This window comes from Bidens hawaiensis, unplaced genomic scaffold (genome assembly GCF_021521415.1).
Source record: "Bidens hawaiensis isolate Kalapana, Puna unplaced genomic scaffold, B.hawaiensis_p1.1 tig00016006_1, whole genome shotgun sequence".
Lineage (NCBI taxonomy): Eukaryota > Viridiplantae > Streptophyta > Magnoliopsida > Asterales > Asteraceae > Bidens > Bidens hawaiensis.
In genome coordinates, this window is record NW_027492444.1 from 346,478 (window position 1) to 358,357 (window position 11,880).

The following is an 11,880-nucleotide window of genomic DNA, read 5'->3' on the forward strand; positions in this document are numbered from 1 at the left end:
ATGTTTAAGGACAATAATTCAATGATTTGTAAGAAATGGTTAATGTTTTATATTTCCGCAAAAGTTTTAATTTGCTCTGATATTTAGAACTGTGTTTATTAGTAAATCCAACACCCAATGTAAGCACCGAAATCAGGGCCTTACAACTCATAAGTTTATGATTCAATCAGTGTGAGAGAAACTAATTTTCTCATTTCACCAATGTGGAACAAACCACTTTTCATAGTTCATATTCTCAAACATACAACTTAGAGTATCGATGTCGCATTCATCAATACTCTACCTGGTACACGTTAACAAATAATTTATTAGTAACACATACTAATTATTTTTGTGTCCAAATTTCCAACAATCTTGGCAAATATTGATCCAAGTTCACGAAACTTCGTAGAAACTAACACGGATCTTAAACACTAGTTTCTTGAAAAATGATAAAATTTTCAAATTCAAATAAGTTGTAAGACACGAATTATCCAACTTATGTTCATCACCAATTAACCTGCAGAATCCATTAATTCATGTGATGAATCGTGATTAGTTATGAGAAGAACGAGATAAATGCAAATATTTGCACCCAAATTGTATTGATGAATGCAATTATGATGTAACAACAAAAACCCTCATATTCTGTCTTTTATCTTTTGCATTTACGGTGAATTCCCTGTTTTATCACAAAGTATTCTCATAAGTATCACAAAGTACCCACAAAACCTTCCACACATAGAGTACACACGACGTGACCTAAATTATATATAAATTACATAAATAATTCATACGCTTTTCATTATTTTTAAGTTTGTTTTTATTAAATTTTACTCATTCCTCGTTTATATTTAAAATTTAAAGGTTTCAAATTGAATTATATCATTTAGGAAAGATTTTTCATAAAATGAATGAAAATGCCTATCATCTTTTAAAATCAATTATCAACTATAACAGAAATTCGAACTTTTTTCATCCCGAACATGCTTTTAGAATATGAAAACGCTCAAAGATCGTGTTCCATTCAACATGCGCTTGTTGAAAATATACGCACTGTCTTCCACACCCGCATTCAAGCAATTCATTCTATGCCTGTAATAGTGTAATCCACCAACAGATTAGTAAAAAGACTTCGTCCAATAATTCGAGTTGACTTTACGTTGAAAAGTCAAATTCAAACTCAGGACTTTGGTTATTCAAGATTGATGTAGATGCTGATTGCGTTTTAGTTCCACATTTTTCAATTATGATACTTTTTCTAAAAGAAATTTAATTTAAAAAATATAAATATTTAAAAAACTATTTTGAAAAGGCGAGCTATACCAAGCAAAGTGATCTTCACAACAGATGGAGCCGGAAATAATCGATGTTCCTGCCGATTTCCTAAAAAAATAAAGATTTAAAAACACAAACAACGAGTAGTTAAAACTTTAAACATTTATTCTTGGTTTAAGATAAATAACGTACCATGTTGCGTTGTACATGTCATAGAACTTGTCGAACGCTTTATCAAAGCAAAAGTGACAAGCAAGAAGATCCTTGATATCAGTCACCTTACAACTTGATTTACAGCATTTAACCTATGCCAACAAAAAGTAAATATAAAGAGGATTTTCAGCAAAAAGAACAAAATTAATATGCAAAAAAAGTGGCTAAGAAGACTCACGAGACGGTTGAGTTTAAAAGAGTAATACTTGCTATGCGAAGGGTGTGTCTTAATATGCTCCATTAAGTGTCCTGCACTGGAAATCCACATCCACAAGAGGTTGAAAGTAACATGAAATGTATTTTTATGAAAGAAAAAAAAAATTGTTCAGATTATTATTTATGTAAATTACCTATCACAAAATGATATTCTACAATCAAGGCATGATGCCAGAGTAGATACCCTATGGCAAGCATTGCATTTAGTTGCTGCAGACGTCTTCCCGATTTGATGGCATCTATACATAATGAAAACACGTTATATGCTATAGTTATCCCATTTTTACCCTTGTAAAAAAAATTTTAAAAATATGTTTTGAACTATTAAGGTAAAAAAAAATGAAATTGCAAATCCGATGAGTGGTAACAAATTTAAGAGTAAATTTTATTTTGCGTCCTTAAACTAAGGAAATAACTAACGTCATCCTTTTATGCTCGTATGTTGTAACACTTAGCGTCAATGGGCGTTAAATTTGTCTATTAAGTCCAGTCATATGCATTACATAAGCAGTTCCTAAAAGGGTAAGCAGACCAATTTGCCCTCGTGTGCAATGCTCACTAACTGGATTTAAGTGACAACATTAACGCCTGTTAAAGGAAAGAACGTAAAATGTTACAATATATGAACATAAAGAATTATTTATGTTATTTCTTTAGTTTAAGAACACAAAAGTGTAATTTAGTCTTAATAGATACACAAGCTAGTGAGGAATAAATAATGGACCTTTTGTATAGTTCAAGAAGATCCTTGGGTATAACACTTTGTCTATTTGAAGATGATGACGCCTACAAATGAAATATGCAAATTTAAATTGTTTATCATACAATTTAAAACATTTAAAATTCAAGATATTAAGAACGAAAAAGGATATAAACAAAGTACCTTGTTACTACATGACGAAGACTGAGGATTCCAATCCATTACTAAACAATCTTCAGCAAGATGACCGGCCTTTTTACATTTCCAACTAAGATAAAAAAACATAAATTAATATAAATTATTAACCTATTTATGTTCCAAAACTTTTTTAGGTTTCAAGTGAACCGGCAGCTGAATGTACCATTCATAAGTAGAAAGACTAGATCTTTTTGTTGACCAACGATTACGGTCAAAATCCCACGTGTCTCCTCCACTTTCAAAAACTTGTAACGGGAATTTAGGCCCGCTTGATGCTTCAACTAAACTTTGGTTGCTTCGAGACCCCTAAAAAATGTTAAGATGTCACTTGTAAATTAAATAAAAAGTCAAAGTCAAATGTCAGTACCTGAGAAAACTTGAGATTGTTCAAAAGCTCAGTTTTGCAATACATGCTGCAAATATCATCATCAGTCTGCAAAACAATTGATATGAATAAAAGAAAACATTAAAAAATGTATATTATTTGGAATATGACATTAGATAGTAACCATAAATAACAAATGGCACCTCATCGCATATATATTCCCCGTATTTGCCACAAACAACACATGCAGGCTCTCCAGGAACTGCAAACCGCTGCTCACTTCTTTTCTTTACAAGATTTGTAGGGTCTGTATTTCCTAAAATAAAGTTGGAACATAACAAAACAAATATTAAAATCATTGCACACGCCAAAAAACCGATAAACACAAAAATAATTAGAATTCGTGTTGGCATATCTATCCTGTTTTAACAATTTAGTTAAACGGGTCATGTTTGGGTTGACCTGGTTAACCAATTTAGTTAAACAAGTTGACCCATTAACTTGTTTATGACCAGTTTAGCCCATTTGGGTTACAACCCACCAACTCGATTAACACATTTACAACTTGGTTATTATTATTACCCGCAAACCTGTTTGATACATTTGGATAAACAGGTTAAATGGGTTGTGTTCGGGTTGCACAATCTTAAGTGTGTGGGCTGGAGTTGATTTATTGACACGAATAAAAATATTGGTCATGCTGGAGTTGACTAACTTATCACTAATACATAATTACGCATCAGATGTAAACACTATTCTTTAATGAATGAAAACTGTTTCTAAATAACATAAGATCACAACTAATTTTATACAAAAAAAAAAATTAGACATGCAACATATACACAAAAAAAGATGAAGAACCAACCGTCGTTATCTTGATCCGGATCATTCTTTTCTTCATAGATATTACTAATCAAACCAGATACACGATCCTCTTCACCTTCCGAGAAACTACTTTTATCACCTGTGTATCCATTAACAAGTTAACATAAGAACAAACTCGCCTGAAATATGTTTCATCATCCAATATTCAACTAACTTAGAAACCTAATTACACAATAATAATAATAATAATAATAATAACAACAACAATAATATATCTAAAGTTAACAAAATTAAACTTACTATCATACTGCACTAACCGTCGACCTGCAGTCGAGCTCTCCTGCAACATGAACACCAAGTTTTTAAACCTAAGTACCAAAAATGTAACAAAAACTATAAATGTGCTGAAAATGAAAACAGAGTGTACCAATACATCATTAGTTAATTCCTCAATTAACTGAGTTGAATTGGCTTCCTTCCTGTATCATACACATCGAAAAATAGGTTTCAAATAATTTCTTATACTAAAACATAAAATCACCTTATTTTAGGAGTGCAAACAAACCAAGCTGCTCGCAAGCTACTCGAGCTCGGATCGATAAAAAGCTCAAAACAAGCCTAGCCGAGCGCCCGAGCCCCAAACAAAACTCGTTTAGTTATCGAGCCCGAGCTCAACCCTTGTATGCAAACTTGTTTAGGCCCGTTGGTCCTCATCAATTTAAGTTTTACAATTTTTGAACTTCTATGTATTAATTTTACACTGCACAGTCGAGGTCTGGCCGAGCTTTCGCTCGCTTAAGGTACTAAAGGAGCACGAGCTGAGCTTAGGCTTGTTTAATTTTTTCGCCATATTAATAAAAATAACTAAAAACAAATATAAACTAATTAATGCATAATAAACGAGCCAAGCTCGAGCCTTGTATGTGAAGCTCGTTTGAGTTCGTCAGTCCTTATCAAGTCTTGTGTATTTTTAAGTTTTACATTCTTTGAACTTCTATGTATTAAGCTCGACCAAGCTTAGGCTTATTTAAAGTTTTCTCAAAAAATATAAAAATAATTAATAACGTATATATAAATTAATAAAAAGCTCGAAACAAGCCAAGCTACCAACGATCTACTCGAGCTCATATCAATAAAAAGCTCGAGCAGAGCCCGAGCCCGAACCCCAACCAAAGCTAGTTTAGTTATCGCGCCCGAGCTCGAGCCTTGTATGTGAAGCTTGTTTAGGCTCGTAGGTCCATATCGAGCCTTGTGTATTTTTATGTTTTACATTTTTTGAGCTAGCCTGACCCAAGCTTTAGCTCGTTTAAGTTTATTGAAGCCCTAGAGCTGAGCTTAGGCTTGCTTTAACTTTTAAGGTTTTACTCGATATATAAATATAAAATATTTAAAACTAATATACATTTGTATCTTTGCCCCCGAAGCTAAAAGGGGTATCGACGTCAAAGAATTAAATAAAACATTAGTTAAAAAATAATTTAAAAAAAAAGCTTTTAAGTCAAAACAAGTCGAGCTCAAGGTCAGTACCTAATTTTGTGAACATAATCATGGTGAGACATGGGCCCATCGATTTCTTGGATTTCGTGCGTTTGTTTAGCGGAATTCTTCTTCTGTCGCTTACGGCAGTCGGATTGCGAAGAGGGTTTTTTGTGATCGCCGGAGAGTGGTTGTTCGTCCGGCGAATTTGGGGTTCCGGTGGCGGCATTATAAGCTTTGAAATTTGATGGGAAATGATTAAGATATGAGGGTTATAAGCAAAAAATTGAGATGGGTATTTGGGGGATTTGATTTTGATGTTTACCTTTAAGGTTTTGAAGAACGGAGTTGAGATTGAAAGCTTTGTTGTATGTGAAAGATGGGTTCTTGTACAAGTTTGATCTTGTTCCCATATTTGTTCTTGTTCTTGTTCTTGTTTGCTGCTGCCAATCAATGGAGATTGGGTCGGTAGCGGTGTTATAGAAGTCGCGAGCGGCGATTATTCGGGATTAATGGAATCTAAACTTTAACGTATAATTTTCAGTTTTATATACGCGAACATATTTTAATATGTAATTTTTAGTTTTATATGTGTATATTTTTTGGGCGGAATCTCATTGGAAATCGCTAAATTCGACCGCAATCTTGTTGGAAACCGTTGATTCTTGTCGGAGCCTTAGTAGAAAAAGCCGATTAATTTTAATTTTGGCTGGATTTGACCATTGGCCGATTAATTTGCCGACTAACCCAAAATTAATCATTGGAGCAACTGATGGAAAATTCACAGCCATGGTGAAAAATATAAAATTTTTCTATGTCCAACAAATCTATATAATTGACATTGCCTATTTTATAAACTTTGTGGTAGTTGCTGATGAAAAATTCTCTACCATGGTGAATTATGATAGAAAAAATATCTGGATGAAGGCCTGAATCCAAAAAATATAAAAATACGGTTTTTTAATTTCATCTCACTATCAAGAACAAAGGGTCTAAAAAGCATATCATTACCAAAATTACGTACCGTAAGTCATGTTGAATTCAAAGTTTTGAAACTTTGTCCTAATTGCCCACGCGTCCATTGCTCTTCATTTGCCCTAATCATGACTTTGTGTTTTCTCTATATTACAAATATAGAGTGAAGAAGAAGCAGTTGATACGTTAGTATGGGTTAAAGGTGTAATGGCAAGATTTCCTTTAGTTTTTTATCACATGACTCCCATTCTGGTAAATTTTTAACGGATGTTAGACTTAGTATCCAACTTTATTACAAAATTGAAAGTAGAATACTTAAACAAGTGACTTTTAAATGTTAATACCCAATGTTGTTACTTTCATGAAACGTTAGACACCAATTGTATAGTTAAGTCTTTATTTTATTTTATTTTATTTCAATAAGTTTTGGTTTTGATTCTATAATTTTGAGGTTATAAGCCCTTGGTTTAATGGTAAATATCAAACACGTCCACAAGTTAGGATATTAACAAATGCTGGATTTATATTTAGCAAGAGCGTTCTCAGCTCATGCCTTATAATAACGTGAATGTGTTTTGTAAAATATATGGTAGGTTTTGAGTAATTGTAAGCAGCGAAAAGAGAAAATGCTATACGAAAAAAATTATATTTGAAGTTTCATTATTCACACTGTATAATTTTTTTTAATATTTTTAGAAATTGGTGATGAGTAGAGGGGAGAGAAAAGATAAAGATAAATATATAAACATATATTATTTAATTGAAACTGAAAGAGAAAAAGATATTGATTTTAAGGTAATTATATGAATATGGATAGGGAAAGGGCCGGAGATGATTATGAAGAACTATGGGTATGTTTGTTTGGAGGTAATGGAATGAAGACGGAATGAAATGGGAGAAGGAATGGAATGGACAATGGAATGAAATGGATCATTACCATTACTTTGTCTTGTTTGGTTAACCTATAAAAATGAAATGAATTATTACTTTTTGTTATTTGGTATCCAAAAATATTGTATGAATGAAATAGAAATAATAAAACTCTCCTATCTCAAAATAATTTGTTTTACAAAAAAAATGCAATGGCAACGATGGTGGTGGTGGCGAAAGTGGTGATGGCTAGGTAGCGACAGTGGTGGTGGCGATGATGGTAGGCAGCGGCGGTGACAATATTTGCGGTGGTTACGGGGACAATGGTGGCGGCGAAGGTGGTAGTGGTTGCGCTAATGGTGGCGGAGCGGGTGGCGGCGGCGATGGTAGGGGTGGTTGTTGTTGTTGTTGTTGTTAGGTGGTGGTGATGTTGAGAAAGTAGGGTGAAGGATGAATGGAATGAAAAAAAGAGGGAGGGGGGTGGGAATGAATGGTTTTGATGGAATGAGATTCCATGTGTAATGGATGATTTCATTCCATTGAGCAATCAAACACCACTTTTCTCATTCCCACACAATAAATCATTCCATTCCCTCTATCAATCCTGCATACCAAACGCTACCTATGTTTGAAAGTTTTGTTGTTCGGATGGTAACAAAACTTTCGTAGCCATTTTCGCATCAAGCGTGTTTGTAAGTTGTGCATCCATTCAGGGTATGCATTAAGGTTTGCATTTAAGTATAGTTATTAAATGTCACATGTATATGATTTTAAAATCTTATCACATTCTTGGTCTCATACTCATCAGGTATCTAGTATACATATTAGTTTGTTAAAGTTATCCTTTACGATTTTCATATACATAACTTAATATATTTTTTTACAACTTTATCATATAAGAAAAATTAAAAATACATAACTAAAAGAAAGAAAATATTTACTACACATAATTCGGGTAAACCAGACTCGTGTATCACTTGATACCACACACGTCCCAAACCCACGAAACTTTTAAATTAATCTCCTGCCCAAATACCTATCCATAATATTTCAAGTTTACCCGTTGTCCCCGGCTCCCCGCTCACATACCAGATACATTTTGTCCAAAGTGAATAACACGAGGTTCAAACCGTTAAAAGATAAAACTACTTTGTTGAGTACATTACAACTTTAGGGTAAAGTTCAAATGCAAATAGAGACAAAATGAAAAGTGAGATGGATTTTTGGTCACACAAAAAACCTCTAAAAAAATTCAAAAAAAGTAATAATAACTTAATATATAATAAAAATGAAAAAAATTAAAAAACCAAAATGTTTTCCTTGTTATTCACATTCCAAAAAAAAAAACGAAGAAAAGACAGTGCCGAAAATGAACAAATAACACAACGATAAACCAAAAAAGGCGCAATAGATTGCAAAATATAACACAATGACGAACAAAATATGACACAATATTGAGTAATATAATATAATATAAAAAAAAGACACAATTAATGACGAAAATAAATAGAAAACATAATGATAAACAAAAATACACACTCAACATTGTGTCTTTTTCGATTTTTTTTTTTTCTTTTTTTTTTTGAGAATGAGAAAGACGGTGGAAACATTTTTGTGTTTTTATATTAAAATTTGAGTTATATTTTTTTATTACTTTTTATAAGGGTTTTTTTTTTTTTTGCTACAAATCATTCTCATTTTTGTTAGAATAACTTGACCTGTTAACAGAACCCATAATTCACTTTCCTTTTTTTTTTTTGCTACAAATCCTTCTCATTTTTGTTAGAATAACTTGACCTATTAACAGAACCCATAATTCACTTTCCTTTTTTTTTTGCTATAAATCCTTCTCATTTTGTTAGAATAACTTGACCTGTTAACAGAACCCATAATTCGCTTTCTTTTTTTTTTGTTATAAATCCTTCTCATTTTTGTTAGAATAACTTGACCTGTTAACAGAACCCATAATTCACTTTCTTTTTTTTTTTTGCTACAAATCCTTCTCATTTTTGTTAGAATAAGTTCACCTGTACAGAACCCATAATTCACACACCCCAATCAGATTCTCCTCTGCAATTTATCAAACAGGTTCGTCACATTCAATTGCATAGATCATATTATTCGTTTATAACTATACTGTTAAGTTATCTTGATTTTTGTGGATCATCTTGTTATATGTGTGGGGTTGACATGATCATAAAACTTTGACTTATTAGTTACATGTGGGTGAGACTTTATCAATTATCATAAAGTATATAGATATAAATACTTTGATGGTCTTCTTTATAAATTTATATTTGCAAATATTGGATTACATCGAAACAGAAGGCAAATATTATATTTGCAAATAAAATATGCAAATATTATAAATTAATATGTGGTTTTATTTGAAATACAGTGAAATGGACAGGAGTTTATTTAAGCAAGAACATAATCTTGGTATGTGCTTATTTGTTACGTCGATTTTTCTTTGCAAGTGAACCGTTGTTGCAGTTTGGTGTTAGTGTTATCGGTTTTATGAGTTATGGGTTTGTGTTGGTTTCAGAGAAGAGGCGAGCCGAGGCTGCTAGAATTAGGGATAAATACCCTGATAGGATTCCGGTAAGTGTTGATCTTTTCTACAGAATTGATAAGTTATTTGGTGCATTTAGCATGAGATATAACAGTTTGAATGTAAATAGTTCAAAAAGGCTTTCTTTTTTTACTTATTTGCGTTGACATTGATGTTATCGAGCATGAGATTCAACAATTTGATTGTGAATAGTTCGAATAAGTGTTCTTTTTTCACTTATTTGTTGCAAGTTTGATGTTCTTGAGCTTAAAATATGATTATAAATAGTTCAAAAAAGTGTTTGTTTTCACTTGTTTGTTGCAAGTTTGATGTTCTTGAGCATATAATTTGATTGTAAATAGTTCATAAAAGTATTCTGTTTCACCTATTTGTAGCAAGCTTGACTTTCTTGAGCATATAATTTGATTGTAAATAGTTCAAAACGGTGTTCTTTTTCGCCTATTTGTTGCAGTTTTGATGTTCTTGAGCATGAGATTCTACAATTTGATTGTAAATAGTTAGAAAAAGTGTTCTTTTTTTTCACTTATTTGTTGAGTTTGATGTTCTTGAGCATATAATTTGATTGTGAATAGTTCAAAAAAGTGTTCTTTTTCACTTGTTTGTTGCAAGTTTGATGTTCTTGAGCATATAATTTGATTGTTAATAGTTCAAAAAAGGTGGTGTTTTTCACTTATTTTCTACAAGTTTGATGTTATTGAGCATGAGATTCAATATTTTGATTGTAAACGGTTAAAAAATAGTTTTCTTTTTTACTTATTGCCTCCAAGTTTGATGTTTTTGTGTATGAGATTCAACATTTTGATAGTAATAAATAGTTGAATCGGTGATCATTTAAGGTAATCGTTGAGAAAGCAGAAAGAAGTGATGTTCCCAATATCGATAAGAAAAAGTACGCTATAAGATTATTTTTTGCAATATTTTCTAAAGTTCTTTATAGACATTATTGTGGGTTGAATTTAGTATTTAAGTCAATGAGTTGTGGCTTGCAGGTACCTTATTCCAGCTGACTTGACAGTTGGTTAATTTGTGTATGTTATTCGTAAACGGATTAAGCTAAGTGCGGAGAAGGCTATTTTCGTATTTATTGATAATGCATTGCCACCAACCGGTAAATTTCACTTCTAATATTAAAAAAAATAAATAAAAATCAATATAGATACGGAGATTAAAGTTAGTTAGTTAGTTTGTTTGACTTCAAAAGTCAAACCTCCCTCTCGTGAACCTTCGCTTCGAGATATTAGCATATATTGGCTTGTGAATGTTTACCTGATGTTGTATTGTATTGTGTTGTATCATAGGGGCAATTATGTCTGCAATATACGAAGAAAAGAAAAACGAAGATGGTTTTCTATATGTTTGTTACAGTGGAGAGAACACGTTCAGTTGGGACTAGTGCATCGTTATGTCTTTCATCAACAACTTTCTAAGAATGTTTGTATATAATAATCTAAACCTTGCTATTTAATATTTGTCAATAATCTTGTGTTCTTTTTCTATTTAATGAGCTCTTTATCAAGCGTGTTTCGATCCCCAAAATGATGCCGAAGATTTGTCCTTAGATAAACTTGAATCATATATGCATGTGAACACTCTTGTTCTTTTCATTACAAAGCATAGGTGATAGACATTCTCACCAAATCCTTGAGACTTTCCTTATCATTAAGCCGCAAGCATTCCCGTCTTTAAGTTTTGTTCCCGTTAGCTGGTTATCCTTTTCCATTAGATTAGTTTGTTCTTTTCATGTATTGTATGAGACCTTGTTCATTTGAATGTAATGAGAAAATGAGATTCTAACATGACTATGTGTTCTCTTATTTTTGTCAACGTGTAGTTTACAAGACTAAAATGTCCATTTGGTCGAAATATAAACATTGATGCAGTCATTAATGTTTAGCATGGGCTTTACAAGATTATATAATCGAAACCTTGTAAACGGAGATGATAAATAGGCTTTACAAGACTAAATCCAAGTTTTCTGGTTCACGCGCATATGTTGAGAGCCCAAAATGTATAAGCCCATATATGCAGAATAAAGAATAAGACCATATGAGAAATAATATATAAAAGTTGGATTATAAAATTGACAAGATAAAATAAACCATAACATATTTTTAACGATTTTTTTTTCAAAATAGGACATAGAGTGAAATGGTTTGTAGGAAAGAGAAAATATGGCAATGGTTTCTAGGAGATCTGTGATTTGAAGTGACGGATCTTAGATTATATATAGGGTCTGTCAGTTTCTGTTGGGTG

The 11,880-nt window shown here is 32.1% G+C and overlaps 1 protein-coding gene and 1 pseudogene across 3 annotated transcripts; one reads left to right on the top strand and one right to left on the bottom strand.

Moving 5' to 3' along the window:
* Positions 1-950: 950 nt before the first annotated feature.
* Positions 951-5,340, bottom strand: LOC143550320 (uncharacterized). Of its 2 annotated transcripts, none has more exons than XM_077040992.1 (14): positions 5,262-5,340; positions 4,162-4,213; positions 4,035-4,074; positions 3,829-3,873; positions 3,113-3,225; positions 2,952-3,017; positions 2,748-2,890; positions 2,570-2,654; positions 2,411-2,472; positions 1,821-1,925; positions 1,649-1,724; positions 1,450-1,562; positions 1,306-1,365; positions 951-1,074 (listed from the first exon to the last, which is right to left on the bottom strand). In XM_077040992.1, the coding sequence occupies exons 1-14, from the start codon at positions 5,291-5,293 to the stop codon at positions 972-974; spliced, it is 1,095 nt and encodes a 364-aa protein (XP_076897107.1). In that variant the 5' UTR covers positions 5,294-5,340; the 3' UTR covers positions 951-971. The 2 variants fall into 2 exon arrangements, with proteins under 2 accessions (XP_076897107.1, XP_076897106.1); XM_077040991.1 differs by having other exon boundaries at positions 3,775-3,873.
* A 3,750-nt stretch (positions 5,341-9,090) lies between these two features.
* On the top strand, positions 9,091-11,199 carry LOC143550321 (autophagy-related protein 8f-like; annotated as a pseudogene). Its single transcript, XR_013138306.1, has 6 exons — positions 9,091-9,143; positions 9,454-9,494; positions 9,601-9,656; positions 10,464-10,516; positions 10,617-10,735; positions 10,926-11,199. The product of XR_013138306.1 is annotated as an autophagy-related protein 8f-like (transcript).
* The last annotated feature ends 681 nt before the right edge of the window (positions 11,200-11,880 follow it).